The 24,792-nt window shown below is 43.9% G+C and overlaps 1 protein-coding gene across 2 annotated transcripts in view; it reads left to right on the top strand.

Moving 5' to 3' along the window:
* BANK1 (B cell scaffold protein with ankyrin repeats 1) overlaps positions 1 to 24,792 on the top strand; it is a 2,974,928-nt gene that overhangs the window by 440,803 nt on the left and 2,509,333 nt on the right. For both annotated transcript variants that reach the window (XM_069630704.1, XM_069630703.1), the window contains exon 2: positions 15,721 to 16,110. In XM_069630704.1, coding sequence (XP_069486805.1) covers positions 15,721 to 16,110 — 390 coding nt within the window. The remainder of the gene's footprint in view (positions 1 to 15,720; positions 16,111 to 24,792) is intronic.

Raw genomic sequence — 24,792 nt, 5'->3', positions numbered from 1 at the left:
ACAAGATCCAAATGTAACAGTTTGTGTTCTGCCAACAAGATAACTGTGGAGCCACTGTAGTGCCACACCTTGGAATCCAGTGAAATTGAAAAGTCTACATACGGGGATGGAATGGTCCACCATATCTAAAGCGGCGGACGCATCCAGCATGACCATTAGAGACAGGAGACTGTGGTCTGTGTGATATAGAAATTCATCCGAGACTACAGCCAGAGCAGTTTCGGTGACAAGCTTGTGGCCCGCTGCCCATCAAAAATAGAACAAGAGGTAAGAGTGTAATGTACTTTCTATCCACACATAGAAGTGGACGTGTTTTACTATGTAAGTAGTACTGAGATAGCTAATGTTTCTTTGTTGCAGGAAATTTTCCTGCCGATCCTTCTCTAAGTTTCAGAAATAGCATTACAATATATGTACATTACAAACTAGGCTATGATTAGTAAAACACCAAAAAAAGGGTAAGTCATTAGTTTTGTTCATACCATGAGGTACTTTTATCGGCCTTATTGGTTCATTATTAATATCAGATATTTTGTTATTTACCTTGTATGAGAAATTACATTTTTTTTTACAATTCTCTCGAATTTATATATTGTTTGAAATTTAGTCGGTTTAAAGGTTAACACGGTATCCATTTGAAAGTGTAGGAAGACAGTTCCTATTTCCTTGAAGGATAATTTGTATATCCGAAACGCGTCATAGATAACGGACAGATGACCTTTTGTTGTCTTCAAATTAAGAACTGTATATTGATACAAATTTGACTGCAAGATGTTGTGAAACACATTCCAAATGTACATATTTGTAATTTTGGTTTGGTTATAGTATTTTTTGCAATTCATGTTGAATGAGGTAGATTTGTCAAAACATGTAAAATTCTGTTTGCTGACAGACTTGTCTTTTGACCATGAATCTTTTTGTTAGAAATATTGTGAAACTTGTTTCGGTGATATTTAAAGAAATTGATAAAATATCAAGTTCTTTTTAGCTTATTACATAACTAGCGAACATTGAGATCAAACATGATTGAAGTGTTTATAAAAATGTTTATCTGTTAAGAATGCCTGGGGTTTCTCATTTTTATTTTAAAATGGGCATTTGTTGTCAGTTTCTGTGTCACACCAGGGACGAAAACCGTATTGGAGTGTATTGAAAATCTAGTTGCCCTCAACAAAGAGTGCAAGTGGTTGGGTCACTACCTTCTCAATAATTCTTTTAATTTTATTGTGCAGTAGTTGTGAAAGACTGCGGGGTCAAGTTGTGATTTTTTTCATTAGGGGCATGATAAGCAGTTTTTTTAAACCATGAGGGAAACCCCCACTTGTAAGGAAAGGTTCCTAACTTTAGTATTGCAATCAACAAAACCCGGTGCCTTGGCTTGGGCCACCGACACAGATAGTGTGTCAATTTAAGAGTGGGTGGGTGTAAGCTTGACAAGCAATGATAGGATGTCATCATTAGAGACTTCATTGAAGGCATAAGAAAAGCCCAATGTAGTAGCACTGGATGAGTCAATAGTTTGATTGAACATTACCTCTATTTGGAGGTTTGTATGGATTGTGCAGATTTTGTTCAGAAATAATAAGTTGAAATCATTAGCCAGATCAGTAGTAGGTAAAGGTTGTTTCCTAATACAGGGGGAGTTGTGAAAGTATGTACCATTGAGAAGAGTTTGGCAGACCTATTAAGGGCAGAGTTTGTATGGGTGCTAAAAAAAATACTTTTAGCCTTCAAACTGGCTTATTTATATACAAGATGTGCAGTACGGGTAATCCGGAGAAGAAGCTGGTCTCTAGTTTTACCCCATAACTTTTCCTTTTTTCTGTATGATTCTTTAAGGATCTTGGATTCCTGTTAATATCACGGGCTGGCAGATTTTCTGATAGTTTAGGCGGGGAGGGGAAGTTTGTCAATTGTTATCTGAAAGGAGGTTAAACATTCATTGAAGAAAAAATGTGTATGCCAATTTGAAGAGCAGGAAGAAGGGAGGAGATTATGAGTTGGCCAGTAGTCCAATGGTAGATCTGCCAGGATACACAACGACTGTTACCGCCACTTGGTCCGGGCGGATTTACCACCGGATTGCAAGTGGTGGTGGCAGTGTTAGTCCCCTTTCATTTGTAGTCCATAGGACTCCATTGGGGATTTCGGCAGAATTACTGCTGCATTAATTACGCTGATTTTGCCAATTTTTCAGTGGTAAAGTGGGAGCATTTACCTCCAGCATGTTGCTGGAGGTAAATGCCCCACTCCAAGCCGAAACTTGTAGTATGGCAGAGTGGGAAAAGTGAACTTTTTTGAACATACAGATTCTTGAGGGATAAGATGCCGTGCATTAGGAAGAGGGGTTAGGGGTGGTAATGCCGCAGGAACACAGAAGCTGTGAAAAACTGGTACGATTGAATAACTCTAGGCACAGAGGATGCTAACAAAGTCGAGGTTTTACAGTACATTTAGTGAGAATCAGATCACAGAAGAGAAAGTCTATATCATCTAACGGAGAGCGCGGGGGGCTTCGAAGATCAATCTTTCATTCCAACTTGTTTTTTAAATATACCTGCAAGCCCGCCTAACCTTTGTGCTCTCTATGTACCAGCAAAGTAGCATAGAACTCAGGTACTGCACTGCAGTATTTTCACTGATGTTTTTGCCTTAAAGTGTTGGATTTACCTACATCATGATGCTGGAAGAAAATCCTTCACTTTAAGGTCAAGCTTGTAGTTCAGGTGTGCAGGAAAAACGTGGTGGTAACGGAATTAGTACCTGTTTTTTCCTGCACCAATGAACTTGATATGAGGCCCAGTATACTGTGCCAAAGCTAAGACAAAACCAAACAGGTCCCGATGGGCTCCTCGGCTAGTCTTGTAAATGGTGGGAGCATTAGAACCTGGTTTCTCGCCATCCTGGCAACACACTTTTCAGCGGTCCCCTGGCATCTTTGAATTTCGTGCTTGGGGAGGTCACAGACCAAATGGACCACTAGCAATCTTCCATGCATGTACAGTGGCTAGGCCATTCACTGTTCCTGTGACAAGACTATTGCCAATAGCTGGCCCTGGCATTGTGTCTCCTGTTTCTAATAAAGCGTGCCCAGAAAGCAATTGGGTTGTGTCTGAACACTTCTGAGCCCTACCTGTTCAGTTATCGCTTCTATGCCCTGCCTCTCCACTTTGTTCCTTGTCAGTTTCCTTCCTCCTTGTCCTATCCTTCCTCTGACACTTTGCGTTTTTTTCTTCTGGCCTTCAGTCCTTATTCAGTACCCTCAGTTTGGTGCTTCCTGCGGTTTGGTTCCTCCCTGCATGATATCCTTGCCGGTTGTGAAATCGCCATTTTAACTGCCTGCCTTCTATTTGTCCAACCAGAAGTCATTGAAAACCTTTTGGCACATCCCTTTGGTGCTTGCACTTTCCTCGATCCATGTAAATAGAGAAGTCCCAGATTTGTGGTGCTTGGAGACTGCTTCATTCCCATCCTGCTGGTGTCACCACAGGGTAGGTTTCATTACTACCCTCTTCTGAAAACGCAGAATATTGAAATGGTTGAACTGCAAGAGGTGACTCACCACTGGGACACATGTTACGTGGTGCAAGCATGACATTCTGCTTGATATCTAGACATCATCAGGAAAGATGGCAAATGAAGTCCTCAGTCAGAATTGGCAGTTAATCTACAGGAAAGAGTTAGCCAAAAGAGGTGTTATTCAGTCTGCGTGTCCCTAAGCTCGGGTAAATCACACTCAATAGAATATCAATAAAAGTAAATAAAATCACACTCAAAAGCAAGGAGACGCCAAAAAGCAAACCAGGGTAGTTTGTTTCACATCGCTGCTTGACAGTTTACAAAGAGTGTCAAGTAGCAGATGTAGTGCTGAGTCTAATTATGTCCAATGAAAAGACAATAAAATTAATATCCCACAAGACATCAGGGGCAGACTTGAAATCCGCTGCTGCAAAAAGGAAAGGACCACAAAACAAGCATTCTCTGCCTACTGTCTATGGGCCTCATTACGACCCTGGCGGTAAGGGGTTTACGCCAGCGTTAGCTGCGCCGACCCCTTACCGCCAATTACGAGGTCCCTTAGCGCCATGGAGCTTTTAACACCCGCTTTTAGCGGGTGTTAAAATCCATGGCGCTAAGGGACCATGGAGTTAATTACGCCACCGTAATTTACGGTGGCGTAATTAACGCCTTCCCCACTCCCATTATGCCCTATGGGGCAAAAATGGGAATGGGGAAGGGTAAATGGGGATTGGGGACTTACCGCCCCGCCAAGGACGGAATGGGGCGGTAAGTCCGCCAACCACCATGGCGTAAACGTAGTTTACGCCATGGTGGTAAAGTGAAGGCCCAGGCGGTAACTTACCGCCTGGGTCGTAATGAGGCCCTATGTCTATGTCTATGTCTATGGGCCAGGGTCGTAATGAGGCCCAATGTGTTTATAACACGCCGACAGCCCGCGGGCCCCAGAACACAAAAAACACACCATCTAGTGATGGGGAAATGGGTCACTTGACTCACTTATGTCCCTTTGGGACCCCCAGAACACAAAAACCACACCATCTAGTGATGGGGGAATGGGTCACTTGACTCACTTATGTCCGTTTGGGACCCATAAAACAGGGGCCCTGGCTGGACTCAGTACTGGCGCCTTTGGCGCCAGGCTCATATAGAGATGTGAGCAGGAACACTTTATTTCAGTGCAGGAGTGCTTTTACTTTATTTCAGTACAGTAGTACTTTTATTTTGCAAGAACTTTCTAGGAGCTGAAAGCCTTTATTCCAGGGAACATCCTCATGTGCTGAATCATCGGGTGTGGCAGGCAGGCTGAACCTGGAGGGCATGGCTTCAGAAGCTCAGCTAAATTAGCTGCTCCATCCTTAAGGCCGGTGCATCGCATTACTGTGCACTCGCGTGCAAAGTGACGCTCACCATCGCTTGGACCAATTTACTTACCTTTGAAACCAGGCATTCTCCTGCATACTCACCTCCAAGAAACTGTTGCTTCATCGCTTCATCTGCAGACTCATCTCCTGACATCCAGTGATCTTGATCCCGACGCCGCAGCACCACACTGCACATCCACGAACTCGGACCCTGTGAAGAAGAAGAAAGACAAGGTTAGAACATCCATCCTAGGGCTGCACCGCATTTGAACCCTGCGCGCCCCCTAGTTAACAACTTACCAGCTAGTGTACAGCTGCAGCTTCGTTCTTCATTCCCTCCGGGTACCGCATCGAGCTGTGCAGCTTCTGTCAGGCCGGCAACATCACCTGCAAGGGAAGGAAGCAAAAGAGCAAACATCAAAAGTGGAACGGACAGCAATACAAGACAACAAACTTTACAATACAACAAAAACAGATGACGAAAGATAAAGGCAAACAGGAACACTTACCTGGAGTATAGTGGCTTAGTCACAGCAAGACTGGACTACCACGTGCAAGGGACCAGTGAAGGAACTCTGTCCAGATCATACAAGCGCCCCTGCCAGAAGCAGCAGGACGCAGTGCTCACCAAAACTAATCAACAGGAGCAGTTGCAAGCAGTATCACCTATTACCACCAGTCACCAAATAAGCACACAAAGAGAAGTCGGACCCGAGCGACCTCACCCCTGGGAGGGCTGCAACCGTGCCCCAAAGCCTCTGCAGAGACTAGGTGAACGTAACTCCTATGCCGCAAGACTATGAAACCTCCTCCCCATCAGCATCAGATTCACCCCACAATCCTACAATTCAGACAAGAACTCAAGACCCACCTATTCAAGAAGTCTTTTCTTTTCAACACTTAGGCCATCATGTCGCCGCCCGCTCCAACTGATACGCTAGAAGACCCCCACCTCTCTCCTCCCTGCCACCCGCTACAGCTGTACTACTCCTCTGTGCCCCTCTGTATCCTGTCCCCCGCTTTATATCTGTTATGTTGTTATCTCTGGAAAGTGCTCCATTATGTATCTTGACTGTTGTATACTTTTGGAAAGTGTTCCTTTATGTGTCTGTATCGTATTATACCTTTGTAAAGCACTCTGTTGCTTCTCAAAACTCAAGTCCATGCTCAATAAATACAATAATAATAATAATAATCATAATAATAATAATAATAAAGGCGCAAGAGCGACTTAACTGGGTATTAAATATTCCCTCTTGATCAAATTGTATTAGTGAGTGGAGTATTGATAGTAAACTTTGATCACTGAAATTAGACAACTAAGAGACCACGCATATATTCAAACAATCTAAAGTTGATCATTCTGGTTTTCAGAGTAGGGTTATTTAGGCAGTGAAATATGCGCGATACCCCCTGTGAGGGTTGTTCCTACTCATAATAAAGTGGAATTGCTGGTGCAAGCGAGCACTGTGCTTTTAAGAAGCATGAGAAAGAAAGCAGAACCAGGAAAGCAATTGGGCCGAAGCAAGAAGCGACTGGGAAGCTAATCGGAGCAGCAAAGGTCCCAAAGAAAGACAGTAAACGCCTAAGGAAACCATAGGACACAATAATAAATGCACGAGTGATGGGAGGGCGCCCCATGTCTGACGTTTACAGGAAAAGTAGAAATGCGTGCAGATGGAGACTAGGGAAATTCGCATTAATTGCAAATATGCTTTTATATAAGGTCAACAAGAGCACGTCCTCTGTTGTGCAACAAAAAGCAATGTTATAAGATTAAATGGTGTCCATACTTTAAGGATTGCAGGAGCCCCAACGTCAAATTTAGTTTTCTTATAAAATGAGCTCCAAATTCGGTTCTTTTTTGAGTTTCTCCACGTGGGAAGGGGCATGGTCTTTTCCCTTACTGTGTCTTCTGAAGCAGGCTGCACCTCAGTGACGAGGCCAAGCAATCCTAAGCATGTCTTGCGAGTTCTATATGTTTCCATCTGACAAGGACATGGTCTAGCAGTTCAGACTGGACTTTTCCATTTGTGCGCAGGGAGAGGGGTTACTTATATGGTTGGTGTCCTTCTGCAGCAATCAAAGACAGGCTAAAGTCGTCAAGATAGAAAGACGACCTGAAGATTTCCCAGCGCTTATACATGAATGACAGTTTCCCCGCCCACCACTGTTTGTTATTAAGTAAAAGCAATTGCATAGAGTACACCTGGGCATATGTAACTGTCCATCGTTTCTAGGTGAAAATACCAGCTTTAAAATGACAGTGGTAAAAACCCCAACATTGGCATCCGAATCGTTTTTTATTTTTTTCAACAGGGGGTTCCACAAGCTTTATCCCCATTATGTTTCGCTCCTCCTCCCATCTATACCCCCGGCTTTTACCCCTCTTCAATGGTGGTAAAAGTGAATGTTGCTGGCAGCTTTTTTTAACACCTGCATTCTAACATGGGAATGTCACATAGGAGTCCTCAGTTTGTCAGTGCGTTGCAAGATCAAATGTCATTGTGGATTTGGAATTCAAAAAGAGCGTCTTTTGTACCTGGCTCAATTTATGTTGCACACCTTGTATCACATAGACAGTCACTCAGTGACAATCGCATGTGGTAGCATGTTAAATATCAGCAGCACGTTCCATGACATTGGCATATTTAAGTTTACTTTGGAATATGTAAAACTGCTTTTCAGACACCTTTCATTTCCAATGTACTTCAGGTGATATTTTACAAAGCACAATAAGGATCCTGCGTTTATTGGACTTGCTGGAAATCGTATCAGTCTTGTAAAATCACCGTAGTGCTCTTTGGCACAAACAGCGAGCAGACAATTGCACCAATTGCATATCAAATCACATCCTTCCTCATCATTATGTCTCCATGTTGCAATTCTGCGTGATTGGAGGACAGAACATTAAAACAGACAGATTTTATATGAAATGCTAAAATTGTATTTCGCGTTGCCAGTAGTGATATGTTTGTCCAAGGAAGCTGGTCTATTTCAAGGCAGTTATTTTATTTTATGTTATTTCCATATTTTAATAAATCACGAATAGGGCATTTGGCGCACACAAGTGATGTACGAAAAGCAATGTTAGTAGGGTCATCTAATCAAACAACATTAGAGAGGAAACTTTTCAATGAAGAAGCATGATACTGTTCGGTCTACAAATTAAAATTAGCCATGCATTAAAAATTGACATGTTTTCAGCTAGTCACAAAATTCAAAATACAAAGATGTCCTGAAGATCAAAGACATAGGCCTCATTATGAGTATTATCACCAGGATATCGGCAAATGGAATTGCCATTACCAGCACTTGGTCTGCCGGAATTACAGGCAGATTTCAAATGCCGGTAAGGGCGGTAAATCCCCATTCCATGCAGTCCCATAGGACTCTAAGTGGGGATTGGCCAGTATTACCGTGCTGGTAATACCGGCAGTATTTTGTCAGTAGGGTGTTGGATTTACCTCCAGCTTCCAGCTGGAGGTAAATCCTCCATTCCTACCGGCAACTTTGTAGTTGGGGGGGTCCGGTAAAAGTGCTGGAAAGCATTATTACCAGCATTTTTACTGTGTACCGGCCAACTTGTAATGTGCCCACAGTATCGGCCTCCTGACATTTCTAATTCCCCAGATTTGTAACACATTTTCCAAAAGGATGTGTGATGAAAATTATTCAACTCTCTAGGTTCCTGACCAGCAAGGCGCCACAAGAATCTCCAACGTTCAAACCATCAATCCCAAACCTGAGTGGAAGACCTGGAAAACAAACCCTTGCCCCTAGAAATAGCCAATAAAATAAAACGAGGAACATGTCTTGAAAAATGCCCAATCTACTGTAACAAAGTAACTCCAACATCCGGACTTGCATAGAAAATCATAACTTTGTACCATCCTAACATCAGGAAAACTTGGTAAACAGATAACTGCTTCCCCAACCTCAACATTCTTCTCCCCCAGTATTTAACATCAGAAATAGTAGATACGAGGTAGTAGGAGATGTCACTTTAATCACCAAAGCAACGCTGGTTCCGAATCCTCCCCGCCACTTACCAATTCTGGAACATGTGACAATTAAACCCACTCCAAAGCAAACATTTCCATCATCTTAGCCATCGCCTACAGCTCGTCTGGCTATTCAAATTCATTCCTGGATGACATCTCTGGCCACATTGCTCATACATTATCACTGTGCCAAAGGCTACAAACACTCAGTGACATCAACATGAGGGTAGATAACCTGCTTAAGGCCTTTTGTACAACCTGGTCAACCTCAGATTATCAGATTATCCTTATGATTGACAATCTCTCTATATCACCTGTACTTTATAGGCATTACACAATGGAATATGCAGATGTACCTCCCCATCATAAGGATGACTGTGTTATCAAACTCATGCCTAATCAACCGATTCCCTTTGGTAGAACGTTCATCCTTTAAGAAAAGTAAAAGACTGTTTTGAAAGACTATCTACACAAAAATGTACAGAATGGATTAATCACTGAATCAACCTCCCCAGCAGTGGCATCGTTGTTTTTTGTTTCCAAGAACAACACTGACAAGCTTCGTCCATGTACAGACTTTCGTGGGCTTAACAGAATAACCATCCAAGTCCTTACCCTATGCCCCTGATTCTGGATATTCTGGAGATATTTAAGGGTGCATCCGTCTACACCAAATTAGATCTTAGGGGGCATACCATTGCATCCGTATTAAAGCAGGATATAAGTGGAAAACGGCATTCCGTACCCCTTTTGGGCATTTTATCCAATGCCCTGGCCATTTTTCAACAGTTCATGGACCACCTTTTCTCTGATCTCTTATTGCACTCGGTCATTGTTAACCATGACGATATACTGTATTGTCTCGTGATCCTGCTAAACACATCCTTCATGGCCATACCGTGTTGGACAGACTAAGGGCAGTGCCTTAAGTGGCACTACAAATCGAGCCGGGGCTCATCGAGGGGGCGTGGCCTAACAGCGGGGGCCTTGATGGCCCGTTAGGCCACGCCCCCTTGACGAGCCCCGGCTCAATGGGCTACTGGCACCCCTGCCAGGCAGCCTTTTGTAGAGATTAGCACCCTCTCCCCTTTGGGGAAGAGGGTGCTGATCTCTGCATTTCTATTCTATAGGCTTGCCTGGCAGGGGACAGCGCCTCTCCTATTCAGCCTTAATGGTGGCGCTGCCCCTCGCCAGCTGGGGAGGGGCAGCGTCACCATCAAGGCTGAAAGGGTGAGGCCACTGGAAGCAGAGGCCTTTTTCCTAAAGACTGAAACTCACGCGAATCCGCGGGAGTTTCAGTATTTAGAAAGCAAGGCCTCTGCTTTCAGCGGCCTCACGTTTTCTCCATAATGGTGGCGCCGGCCCTCGTGCATCACTGGATTAAAGGGATGCCTCGTAGGTGCGGCGCCACCATTATGGCTGAAAGGCATTTTTTCTGAAGCCTGAAGCTCTCGCACACGAGCGAGAGCTTCAGGCTGTAGAAAAAAATGCCTTTTCGTGTAGTGGCCGGGGCTGCCAGGGGAGATTAGTGGGCCCCGGCAGGGCCCCGCCTCAAAACGAAATTTCGGAGCCTGCCGGGGCACAGCCCCGGCAGGCCCCGGCCCACTTAAAGCCCTGACTAAGGGTACATCATCTGTTCTGTAAACTGGAAAAATGTGAATTTAATCAATCCAAAGTTACTTACGTTAGCTATGTCCTGTCACCCAAAGGTATGGCCATGGATGCAGGGAAGGTGTCTACAGGGTTGGATTGGCCGCCTTCATTCCACAGTGAAAGAACTGCAACGGTTCCTAAGATTTTCCAATTTCTACTGGAAATTTATACCCAATTATTTGCTTGCTATCCTTCCTTAGACAATGCATTTGCGAAAAGGGGTTCCTTTTATTTGGACATACGAGACTCACCGAGCCTTCACAAATCTTAAGACCCTGTTCACTTCAGCTCCTATTTGGAAGTCACCCAATCAGAATAAAGTTTTCATTGTGGAGCCAGATGCTTCACATTTTGCCTTGGGAGCAGTGTTGCTACATATTTCGGATAACAGACAGGAATGTCCAGTGGCTTAGTTGTCAAAGCCCTTCTCTCAATCTGAGCTAATCTATTCTTTCCTGGAAAAGGAGCTCCTGGCTGTCAAAAGAGCCTTTCAGGAGTGGAGTCATCTTTTGTTGGGTGCAAACTTTCCAGTGGTCGTTAGGACAGATCATCAGAATCTAAAAAGCCTACAATATGCAGAGACAAAGAATAGTCATCAAGCCAGATGGGCTCATTTATTTTCACCCTAGAGCGTCACCTTCACCTTTATCCCGGGTACGGTTAACCTTCAGGCTGATACCTTATCCAGGAATGATACTCGTTTTTCTCCTCTATTTCAGTCAGAATGTCTTTTCCCTAAAGCGTTGTTTATCCATGCTATCCTTCACATCGTGTCGAGAGAAACGTCGGCTAATACTGCTTTATGTCAATATGTGGCTGTCGAATTTGATCTGGTACATGAGGGGGAATATTACTTTCAGGGCAACCAGGTTTTTCATCCCACTTCAGCTCTCCAACATGACGCCCTGCATATGTGCCACGATTCAGTGGCAGACGGTCATCGGGTGTTGCTGGTACCCTGGATTTATTAGACTCTTTTGGTGGCCCACAAAGCTAAACGACATTTGTGACTACACTTTGACGTGTTCCATTTGCTTACAGACCAAGACTCCAAGGAAAACTCATTTGGGACACCTAGTGAGGATGCTGATTCCCACCAAATCTTGGCAGGTCATATCCATGGATTTTGTGGTGGATTTCCCCCTTCTGAAGGTGCTATGTGGTGATGGTAGCTCTCGATTATTTCACCAAGTTAGCCCACTTTCATGCTTCGCCTAAAGTTCCATCTGCTCCTCAGATGGCAAGGATCTTCATCAATACCATCTTTTCTCACCACGGGTTGTCTGATGCTATTGTTCCAGACCCGGTCTTCAGTACACATCCCATTAATGGTAACAAGTCTGCTCTATTCTACAGTTTGAAAAGGCTTTGAGTTCTGGTTTCCATCCTCAAACTAACAGTGAGCGCAAATGGCGTTATCAGACTTTGGAGGGGTACTTGCGTTGTTTTGTTTCCGCCGCTCAGGACAACTAGGTGGAACTATTGTCCTTGGCACAGTTTGCCTACAATAACACCAAGCATGCTTCCCTGTGATCCAGTCCTATGTTATTTGTACTTATGGCTTTCATCTTTCCTGTTTTCCAACTATAACCCCATCTTCCACTTGCTTCCCAGATGTGTATGCCTTGGTTTCAGATATCCAACAGGGTCACGATTTGGCTGCCATCGATTTGACGGACACACAGGACCGGGTAAAGCAATTTGTTGATAAACATCATACACCTGCTCCTGTTTTCTCAGCAGGCAATAAGGTTTGACTTGCTTCCTGTATGTTTTTTGCCTCAACATTTGGTTCCTTCTAAGTTATCGCCCAGGTACTTTGGTCTGTTTATGGTTCTGGCTGCCAGGGGACCAGCAGCCTTTTTGCTTCAGCTTCCTCCATCTTGGTCCAGAATTCATCCTGTTTTCCACATATCTCTATGGAAGCAGGATGTTACTGATCGATTCAGTTGAAACACTGTTCCTCGTCCTCCTCCGGTGGACACTGTTTCCGGCCCCGAGTTCGAGGTGTCCGACATTTGTAACTCTCGTTACCGCCACGGCCATCTTCAGTACCTGTTGGATTGGAAGGGGTACTCTCCTGCTGACCGGAGTTGGAAACCTGCTTCCTCAGTGCATGCTCCCCGGTTGGTTCACTGGTTTCGTAGACTCCATCCCGGCAAACCAGGTCATTCTTCTCTTGGATGGGGGAATACTGTTACAGTTCACAAAAATAAGAGAGCGAAATGCGAGTTTAACAGGGAATTGCCCTTACTCTATGTACTTTTTAACACACAAAAAATTGAGGCAAAACCAACTGTAGTGGGATTTAGTGAAAGCCAACAAAGTGTTTTCCAAAAACAGGAGCAACCACCTGTTTTTTGGATAAAACTACTGTGGTTGAGGGCAGAAGTATTTTTCAAAAAGGCAAGGACTGCTGTGAGATACAAAAACAGCAGTGACCAGGCTGTGGAGGAAGACAGGAAGGAATAGGATGAAGTTCTCAATGTCCCTTCCTTCTATCAACGTCTAACCCTATGATGCGCCTATGTACCGCCTACAAAACAGGGGACAGGATAAGAAAACTACTGACTTCTAATTATTTTAAAACACTGCCTCCTAGCAACGCTTGCACTTTGGGTCTGTATCTGCATCCCTACATTCACCCCCTTTCCTTGCACTTATCAGACGTCCCCGGTCTGTGCCTTAAACCTAGCACTTGCCACTTGCTGGCTGCACTACCTCTTGTTTTTGCTTTTCATTCCTATGCTCAGCACTTTCCACTTACCCCCTCACCCCCTGAACTTTCCCCCCTTCCCTCTCCCTGCACTTGCGCGTTCTCAATGTCACTGGGCCTAATAAGATTGTTGTTTTTGTTCTCCCGTGTTCCCCTCCCTTGCCTTGTTGCGCTCTGAAACATGTGTATGAGTGCGATACAAATAAAATATCAATAAAACCAAACTATAGACAGGCCAAACTCCTGCTTTGGAAACAAATCTTGCCTTGGCTGTGTTGAAAAAAGGCCCAACTGCTGTTTGGCACTCACTGATGATGTCCAGCTGCAAACACAGGTACAAGGTCAGAAGGTTGTTTTTAGACGCTGACTTCTGTTTCCCATGGGCAGAAATAGGAAGTCAGGTGGATTCTGCACGAGTCATACACAGCTGTGAAGAGGTTTTCTTTTCTTCCACCGATGGTCACAGTGACTTCTTGTGGCAGTACTGGTGACTTCTCGATGGAGGCTCTCTTGCTGTGCCACGATTTCTTGGATTGTGGTCACTCACTTGTCTGGGATTGATAGGTGCAGATGGCTAGGGGCACGTCACAGCCTTGCTTCTCCACTGATCTAGCAAGGCACATCAGCTATGCAGGAGTGTGTGGATTGTATGCACACACAATGTGGCCCATAAATCAGTTCAAAATAGAAAAACGTGCATTTTCTGCATATGACGTGCTGTGCTGGTTCATCATTACAAAAAATAATGAATTGAATTCCTGTATAGTCTCCAGCTTTGCTGTGCTATTTTAGAGAATTGTCTGTTACACAAGAAGGGGCTCTTCCCAGAAGCATCCAGCCTTTTCTTACTTCTTGCAGACTATTCTAAACATTTAGCTAATCATTTGGAAATGTTTTGCACGTTGTCGGTCAGTTGCTGCATTTGTAAATATTGTCAATTAACTCATTCATGCCAGTGTGTCTCTGGTTCAATTATATTGCTCGCGGATAGGCTATCTCCGAATTGACTACACATGTGTACATTACTATGTAATGGTTCAACATCCTACCTGTCTTAGAGGGATGGTTACATTCATACGTGATATTGTATTGTGCAAGATTAGAATGACCAAATCAGGTCTGCCTCTGGTTGGGTACTTTTCAAAACTTACTTTGCCTCTTTTGGATGGCTGTAAGATACACTATGGTTTTTGTATATGTGACAACTTTGCCTATACATGCTTGAGTGAATATGTGCTCTGGTCCTGTGTGTGTTCCCACAGTCAAGTTCCTACTCAGTTAAAGGAACATTTTCTATGATATCTCTGTATATCACAAGTTTGTCTACTCAATGACTCCTGAAATGAGAAATCCCAGGAACATCAAACAAACTAGGGTGCCTGCAACCTAAGGCTCGCTGGACTCTCTGGACCTATCCTATGAATAATCCTAGTGAGATTTGGCCAGTCACCAGTGCAATCTATATGAAACAACATCACAGACCACAAAAGGGACAAATATCGGACTGCTAATTCTAAATCCCATTACCAGATCCTCAAGCGGAAAGCACATTGACTCGATTCACTTGACTTCATATTAACACCAAGGTGTAACACCTAGGAGATATGTTCTCGACGCACCACCCTTTATTTTGCCTCTGCTTTCATTTGCTCTCTCATGTAATTATCTCCTGTGTGAGTTGTGTAGCGCTTCTGCTTAGTGCAGGCTTATCCACCAATGGGTGACTTTGCACTTGTCTGCGTTAAATGAGTAAGCTTGCATGCCTTGCTTTAATTTGAATCTACTTGATGCAGAATTATATTGATAGATGAGGCAAGCAATTAACTATCTGTGCTATCTAATAGGCTGTTCATCATTAGGCCTGCATTATGCTGTGTAGCTGGGACTGCACCCCAGGAAGTGGGGGGAAAAGGAACAATCTTCTCACGAAACTGGTTTCTCTGAGATTGATACTGGTGAAACGAGCCATCACAATGGCTTGGAAGTCAGCCGGGGTCCCCTCTTTAACTCTTGAATGAGGGTGATGCAGAAATGGGCCAAAGCCGAAACTGACAGTGAATCCGTAAGTGAGATCTGAGGGGGAAGGAGTTTGCCACGGGGTATGGCATGAGGTGTTGGACTTGCGCCCTCAGATCTGATGCCCTCTGAGGTAGGGGCGGGGGTACAGATGTATAGAATGCAAAACCATGACTCAGGGGCAGATATGCACAGGATGTGACTGGTGTGAAGGGGCTTCAGAGCCATATGTGGGTTCCCATGTCAAGTACTGTAAGTTCAGTGAATTATATTGTACACATTTCGAATGTATATCTTACGTTTGACAACATTGCGTGCTCACTTAAGATGTATGTAACTAGAATGGGTTCTGTTGGGGGTGACTCTGCACATGTTGACCAACCAAAATTGAATAAACACTTTTTTTTAAACAGTGTAATAACGAGGCAACAATTTCCATTTTTTCCAGAGCATGCGGGAGACCTGCTGGTGATCTTTGAAGAAGAGGCCGAAGATTGGGCTTCATACCTAAGATCCATTTTTGAAAACAATCTAGTGAAGGAGATTCGGTTGTACAGCTTGGAGGATTCATCATACCAACATTTGCCCGCACTAGCGTGCTTTCGATGTAAGCTGCTCATATTATCACAGAGACTTCTTACTGACCTGGACGACATGAAGATAAGCTTCCTGCTTCATCTCCTTCATCCACCGGACTGTGTGGTCATCCTGCTTTGTGGAGTAGATGACTCGGACGCTTTATATGAGCTTGTTCCCATAGGAAGAGTTTGCCATGAAATCTTCACTGACCAGGATCCCGAGCACTACCTCTCTGTTGTTAGACGTGTTATGCACCAAGGTAATTATTGTAAACATCCCTTCTCTCATTGTTATTGTGACATTGCAATGAAAAGACAATGCCATGCTACATATTTACACATGTTTAAATATATGCATACAGAATGTATATGTGCATATGTAATAGAGAAGAAATATGTGTTAAGTCCATTCTTTTAGAACATTCATGTGAAATTAATTTGGGATTGATAACCCCTACTGATATTTCACACATAGTGCAAGATCATGGAAGGTGCATGCATTTATACTGTTAGGTCCACATCTGGGACATCTATCAGGTACCTTAAGAATGTGTCCTTGGATTCTCTAGAGGTCATATATGGTCCTGATAGGCTTCTGTAGTGTATCAGCTTAGCCCTAGTGCATTTCATGTGATGTTAAGGGGAGAAGCTATTAATAGCTGTCAACATACACTGTACTAAAACCCCAAATATATTGATACGGGAACATGCCAATCTTCTTCATTGATGCTGCTTAATCTCAAATTGATTGTATGCTTCCGAGCCGTGAGCACTGAAGCATTCTGAGGTTTTCTCTCTCAATTTGTAATAGTAAAATCTATGCCTTATAATGATAACTAAGGGGGCTACCTATCTTGGTTGGGCTCACTACCTCTGTTATAATCCTTCTAACCAATATTCCTAATATCCAGATTATCGGCCTGCCTTCATCCATCAAATTGCACACACACAGCCTGGTAAATTCTCAAGGATGAGCTTCTTCAAGCATCCTTAAAACTACTTGTTTCCACTATATAATCTATGTTGTTTCCAGCATAGAACCCTCTTAGGGTGGCACAGCAATCTGCGTGGCATTGTAGTGACTAGAAGTTCATCCTTGAGAATCAACCAAGCTTTGTATATGCAATTTGAGGAATGAAGGCAGGCAGATAACCAGGATACATAGAGGGCATTAGTGGAGATGTTATTGAATAGGGGACTGACTCATTGAACACTGACATTTCAATGGATGGGGTGGTCTAGACAAGGCAAGGATCATACTGAAACAATGTTGCAAGCTGACCAATAGATGCACCCAAAGGTCCCAAAAAGCCTTCAATCCAAGACCTAAGGGTCCAGGAATCCTCCGGACTGGTGTGAAGGAGGTTTACAGTGTGACAAATGTGGGTGACACTGTCAGTGATATTGCTTGAGTAATTTGGCATGAAAGTAAAGCACTTGCTCTTCACAATTGCACAGACACCTCCTTGTGAGGCCAGAACAATGCCTAGATACAAACGATTCTGCAGCACCATTTTTTGGATTGGCTCATGGAGGACACAGTAGCATTTGAAATATACTCTACTAACCGCGACAATTGGGTCACATGGTCTCTGTTAATCCATGGGGATGGTATAAGATATCCCAGCCCTGCAGCAAAGATTTCTCAGGGAGGTGCTTCTCCTGAGATAGAGAGGATCAGGAAAAGTAGGACTATGACGCATTGTGGGCAAATTACACCCCATATAACAACTCCCGCACCCATTCATGGGTAGCCAGGGATAAGCTTTATCCCCACAGATGAAATAGGTTCCAGAATATGTATCATACATGGAAAATAAATAATGACGATGAAAACCAAATATAACATTATGTCACACTACACTGGAATTGGTGGACACATAATAATGACATTTGCTGGTTTCCAAGAACAGAGGACCTGGGTTGGTGTAGCATACAAGACCAGTTGCTGGGGGGAAAGTTGGAGTGCTGCTGGCTTAGTGTGCACTTGGTCTGGGGTGGGAACATTCAGGGGACCGGTAAAGCCCAAATGGGAGTGAGCATCTACACAGGGTCCTGGTCCTTGGGATTGGGTAACCAATTTGATAGGCAAACAGACATTCCCCCCACTGAAAGGGGATGGTTGCAATCGGGAACCTGGAGGGTAAGTCATGTGGCAAATGGGACCAGACCCAGCAGTCGGTGAGATTGAAAATGCAGGGATACTGCCAGGGGAGGTGCAAGTAAGTGTTTTCACTGTGAATCCAGCATTGTGCAGGGGGATTGTCATTTTCAGAAAGGTGGTGTGAAAAGCATCAGTCACAGTAAAGCTATTCTACAACAATATTCTGACAATCACTAGGATAACAGAAATAGACCCAGACATTGGGCCTCATTACGGCTATGGAGGTAGTCATGCTGCTATTTCCGGCATGGCTACCCCCATACCGGGTACCGGGTCTGGGTTCCCTGAATGGGGAAATACCGGGCCATTCTGAAGCTTGGAGGGCCCGGTATTTCCCTATTCAGGGAACCCAGACCCGGTACATCCCCATTCCCATTGAGTATGACGGTGTGGGAAAAGTGGCAGCAACGTTATTACTGCCACTGTTTTCCCACACTGCCAAACTTGGAATGAGCCCCAATTGGGGTTATTACAAGTTGGGTGGTATTCTGGTGGTAAATCCACCAGAATACTGCCCAACAGACTTACCATTACTACCACTTGGTCCAGCGGATTTGCCACCAGATTACAAGTATTGGTGGCAGAGTGAGTCCCCATTTTTTCAGAGTCCATTGGAGTCCATGGGCCATTTTTGGTGAATTACTGTGGCAGTAATTTTGCTGCCATAATTCAAGCAAAACTTGGTGGAAAGCTGGAAGACTTACCTTGAGCTCATGGCTGTAGGCGAATACTCCAGACTTCTGCCAAACTTGTAGTTGGGTAGTGCGGTAATGCAGAAATAGCGGTATTACCGCCACATTTTTACCACAGCGGCAATCTAGTAATGATGCCCAACATATCTTTTACTTCCAATAAAACTAACAAGTAAACATCCAATATGTTTCAGCTCTTCAACATTAGGTGAGGATATTCAATAGCTTGTCTATAATGTAGAACTAATATCCTAAAACAAGCATTACCGTGTAGACATATAGCCTGATCACGACCTTGGCGATAACCCTTAAATCCGGCGGTAGCGCTATTACCGCCGGATTTAATGGTCCGCCGAATCAGGGCTTCGGCGGATTTCGCCCCAGCTCTTGGCTGGGGGGAAATCCGCCGAAAATTCACGCTATTACCGCCGGCGGGAAATCCGCCGGCGGTAAGAGCGTGAATTTTCCCCATTGAGCCCAATAGGGAATGGGGCATTCCCGAATGGGCTCAGTGGGGAATGGGGACTTCCAAGTCTGCCCAACTCGTGATCCCGCGCTATTAGTGCCGGGGGCTATGGCGGTCGCGCTAATAGCCCCCACGCTAATAGCGTTACCGTTACCGCCGGGGTCGTGATCAGGCGCATAGTTATGATATCGTGTGAGGTTTGGTAAAGAGAGTTTGTGTTCCTCTCCAATGTCCAGATCAACAAGTATGGTGAGACTAAAAGACATCTAGCCAGAGAATGACCATTAGCACTGCCTAGAAGATCAGGAAACAATAGCTCTCGACACAAGGAGGGGGAGCAGGCCAGGGAGCTCATGAACATCCCATCCAATACTGCAGTTTTTTGGATACACGTGAAAACATAAAATTTCAAAATGACTGTGTTTTTGTTTTTGTAAAATTGTGGTGGGAGACCCCCCACCCTCCCTGTACGCCCACCTTAACAATTTCCTTTACACCACAAGCCCTACCCCTATTTATTTAACTTGGTTACACGATTTGGCCCTACTAGTAATTTATAGGACATTGGGACTCATTACATTGTTGCCAGTCTGGAAACAAGGGTACAGGTAAGCTCACTGGCACCCTTTTTTCCAGACTGGCAAACTAATTGTCTGCCTGCCGGAGCCGATGTGCCCAACAGATCTGACCCTGCCGAGTGCAGCGGTCACAGTAGGCAAACCCTTCACTGAAGCACCGGCACCATTAGCAACAGTGCTGGTGATTCCGTGCCCCCACTCCAATAGACTCATATGGGACTCCATGGGAATAGGGATTAACAAATATATAGGCGCCTGACTTCCCGGTCGCCAGACTCGTAATGAGCCGGTGGCACCGGGAAGTCAGGCGCCTGTACATTTTTACAGGTCCGGGGGGGCAACCTGCCAGTAGCACCGGCAGGGTTACCGCCGGACCCATAATGAGGCCTGCTGAGCCTCATTACATTGTTGCCTGTCTGGAAACAAGGCTGCCGGTAAGCCCTTGTTTCCGGCCTGGCAAGCTACATGTTTACCTGCTGGTTCTGCTGTGCCCGACAGGTCTGACCCCTTAGCAACAGTGCCGGTGCTTATGTGTCTTCACTCCCATAGAGTCCTGTGGGACTCTATGGGAATGGGGATTAAGAAATATACCAGTGCCTGACTTCCCTGCCGCCAGACTTTTAATGAGCCAGTGGCACCGAGAGGTCAGGCACCAGAAAATGTGTATGGGTCGGGCAGCAACCCGCCGGTAGCACCGGCAGGGTTCTCCCCGGACCTGTAATGAGGCCCATTTGGCCTTGTTACATTGTTGCCGGTCTGGAAAACAGGGTGCTGGTAAGCTAACCGGCACCCTTATTTCCAGACTGGCAAACTATGTGTTTTCCTGCCGGAGCCACTGTGCCCGACAGGTCTGACCCTGCCGGGTGCAGTGGTCATGGTAGGTAAACCCTTCACGGAAGCACCAGCATCGTTAGCAACAGTGCCGGTGCTTCCGTGTCCCCACTCCCACACAGTCCTATGGGACTCTATGGGAATGGAGATTAACAAATATACTGGTGCCTGACTTTACGGCTGCCTGACTTGTAATGAGTTGATGGCACCGGGAAGTCGGGCACCAGTACGTTTTTACGGGTCTGGCAGCAACACGCTGGTAGCACCGGCAGGGTTTACGCCGGACCCGTAATGAGGCCCAATGTTCCCAACATCCGAAGGGAGAGTAATGGACCCTGCTGTGGTTGACTGTGGGGCTGCTGGTCTTTTTATTAACAATTCGTGGCCACTTAATTCTTTAAGCAGCTAATTCATATTTGGTGTTAGAGTGTGAAATTACTGCACCTCATTACGGGTCTGGCGGTAACCCTTCCGGTGCTACCGACGGGTTGCCACCAGACCCATAAAAGTCTACCAGTGCCTGACTTCCTGGTGCCATCGGCTAATACGAGACCTGAGGCCAGGAACATGCACCAGTATATTTGTTAATCCACATTCCCATATACTCCCATAGGAATTTCCACTTCTCATATGTCAGGGTGGTTATCTGTGGTGACTTAACCTTATATGGAGGATTCATTTTTCAATGTGTGTTTGCAACTTGTGAAAGGCAGCTTAGAAATGTGATTTAAAGGAAATATGCTGTGTTAGGTTCTTGGAGCAGAATTGTTGAACATTATGTCCATATCTAAACATTAATTTGCAATTGCTTTTTTTCAGTGATTTTCTAAATATCATATCTTGCTCTATAGCACATTTTGAGTAACAGACTACAAGGAGGTCTGTTACTCAAAATGTCCTTTCCTTCCAATAGGACCCTTAATAACCAGTCAATGCATTCTGCCTGACTTGCACATTCTGGCATATTCTAAGATGTTTAAGTAGCTTTTTCTACTCTTCACAAGATATGTTATGTCATTTGAATAAAAATCTTTTACATCGATGCACCAACTAAACTAAAGTTTCCATTGGCTATTTTCGCTTAACTGAATAGCATCATACATCTTCTGACCAGTATCATCAACGCAAACAGTGTGCACTTGTATTTGCATTAATTTGACAAACAGGGATTTAATTTCGATCAGAAATTATTTAAAATAACACATTTACAGATCGAAAAGACCTTCCCCCGAAGGATGTCTGTACAATAGCACAAGGATGAGAACAAGTGGCGAGCTAGGTTATGAGGGCATGAACAAAGTCGGACTTAAAACGGTAAAATGAAACTAGGGGAACAACCTAGTTTTCCCTTAGAAAGCTGAGCCTTACACTGAAATGAAGCATGCGCATTGCTATAGAAAGTTGCAATCGTGTTTCTTAGTCTTCCTGGCCTTAGAAAGTTGAGCCTTACACTGAAATGAAGCATGCGCATTGCTATAGAAAGTTGCAATCGTGTTTCTTAGTCTTCCTGGCCTTAGAAAGTTGAGCCTTACACTGAAATGAAGCATGCGCATTGCTATAGAAAGTTGCAATCGTGTTTCTTAGTCTTCCTGGCCTTAGAAAGTTGAGCCTTACACTGAAATGAAGCATGCGCATTGCTATAGACAGTTGCAATCGTGTTTCTTAGTCTTCCTGGCCTTAGAAAGTTGAGCCTTACACTGAAATGAAGCATGCGCATTGCTATAGAAGGTTGCAATCGTGTTTCTTAGTCTTCCTGGCCTTAGAAAGTTGAGCCTTACACTGAAATGAAGCATGTGCATTGCTATAGAAAGTTGCAATCGTGTTTCTTAGTCTTTTTGGTCAATAGTTAAATGTGCAGTAGATCAGTTAAGGAATTAGACATAGGAACGTGAAGAAAATGTCATTATGCACCAAAAAGCATCCCTACTGTATTAGATTAAAGCAGCAGTGCAATGGAAGGAAGAACTATACATTGCTTTAAAATTAAATATATGGAATTTCAAGAGCTATTAAAAGATATAGTAAACATGCTGGCTACCAGCATTAAAGAAGAGCCCACATTGTGTCATTTGCTAAAGAAGAGTCAAATGTAAGACTAAGGTACATCAATGATATCCCCAACTTGATTTGGAAGGTGAAAACATTAAGTAAGACTCTGCCTTGGAGTTGGGAGAACATAGAAAGTACTTGGTGCATGCTTCCAGAACAAAGGAGCCATTTTCCAATGAACAATTAAAAGACCAGTCATTTTCTAGTGCTGGTGGGCTCGGGGTGGGATGGGAACATTTGATCAATTAAACAATGACACAAGCTGGGGATGGGAACGGGTGGAAGGTATTCTCAGCCGTATGCTGTGCAGTTGTTGCAGAGTTTAACAAACTTCAAAAGAAGTAATCAATAGGATAAATATGGTATTGAGGATGCCACTTCCACCAAGGCCTACAGTACCACCTCCTGGGAGGAGCAGCCATTGGAAAAATTAATATTCAGTGATGGTTGACCAGAGTTTTGGTAGTGGTGAAAAAAGAAAAGAAATTCAAAGTGAAAGTCCCTGACAAAAATGAACGTTGTTTATTGGATTGGAGATATGTTAGCATAAAAAAAGATGCTTGACAGAACTAATATCAGCAATAGATTTCAGATCCGTGGACTGCATTTCTGGAGCTTTACTCGGAATGTCCAAGCATATCAGTTAATATACATGTACTTATTTCTTTTTTCTTTGCTTTGTTTTGTTTGTTTACTCAGCACATATTGGTTTTGTGTGACTCACATGTGTCTTTCGCTGGTCACTAAGGCAATGATTCTTTAAGCATTACATTTTAAAATGACTAAAAGGAAGTTGAGATAGCCAAGCAAGCGGTGTCCAGTCATTTGGTCGACTGAAAACTGGTCGAATGACATTTGGTGGACGCAATTTGGTCGAAAACCAAATGGTCGAATTTATTTTTTTATTTATATATTTATTTTTCGGGTTTTCGTTTTTTAAAAAAAGGGGTTTTTACAGAAAAAAAGGGGTTTGGGGGGACCCCCCCCAAAAAAATAAAAAAAGGGGTGAAAATAAAAAAAATAAAAATTCGACCATTTGGTTTTCGACCAAATTGGTTCGACCATTTGTCTGGTCGACCAATTTTTTTCGACCAAATGTCTGGTAACCCAAGCAAGCCACTAGAATATAAACTACGTGGTACACGGAGGGAGCATTAATTGGCTAATAGTTCAGTGGCTGCTCCAACCTCCACAGAGAATTCCTAGCATGAAATTGCACCTCCTGGTGATGCACTCACCCGAATTTAAATTATGGTCTTTGCTGGAAGCCACCTCTGGCCCACCATCTAACTGTCCCCTACAATTATGGATCTGCCAGTGCCCCAGAAGCATTGCCACTGGCAGCCAGAGAAAATCACTTGTTAGTTATGAGTGGATGCTGTGTAATGCTGTTCCCAATCATCCACAATGCCCAAACCTACCCTTGATCCAACATCCATTAATTGTGCATATGATAGTACTTTTTTTTGAGGAGCCCAATAGTTCCAGTGATAAATAACGTAATCTCAAGACTAGGGAAATTCTATCAAATGCAAACATGTATTTGCTAAAACCAACACAAATCATAGAAATGAGCAAAAACACATTCAAACATGTATAGGAACTACCCAATAAGACTTTTTGATGAAGGTCTATTCAAAGGTCCACAGTAGCTTATGGTGATGGGAAAATGACAAAGAGAAAGTCTAAGCTTTAGAAGGGATTATTTTAGTGTGACATTTCTGGTTTGTTCATTGTGGGCTACCCAAGGCAGTGGGTGCCCCCAGCCTATTAATTGAAGCTCCAAAGCAAAGGAACGTTTTTGAGCTTATATGAAGATAGGATTCAATGTACCTTAAAGGATGACTACTTTTACATAAGTAGTGATGACATTTGCAGCATGAGCTTTAATGGATAAATGATTGTGTGGAAGTAATGAGTTAGCTCGTGTTATTAAAGGCAATGTTTAACTGTGTTGTTGTTTACATGTTTAATATGGTTTGATGGGAAAGTGTTTCATTTTCTAATATAAGTCATTTTTTGACTTTGACTTTCACAAGATTGTAAGTTGTAGCCACCCCAATGCCCTTTTGTGTGGATACAGGACCAACACTACCTCTGGCTGTCAGAACGAAAGACTTAGCCATCGGATGACAAGATCCTCTAGTAGAGTGGCTGATTTC

Source organism: Ambystoma mexicanum, chromosome 6q (genome assembly GCF_040938575.1).
Source record: "Ambystoma mexicanum isolate Mex_15411 chromosome 6q, UKY_AmexF1_1, whole genome shotgun sequence".
Taxonomy (NCBI): domain Eukaryota; kingdom Metazoa; phylum Chordata; class Amphibia; order Caudata; family Ambystomatidae; genus Ambystoma; species Ambystoma mexicanum.
The sequence above is the reverse complement of the archived record's forward strand: the minus strand, read 5'-3'. Positions and strand labels throughout refer to the sequence as shown.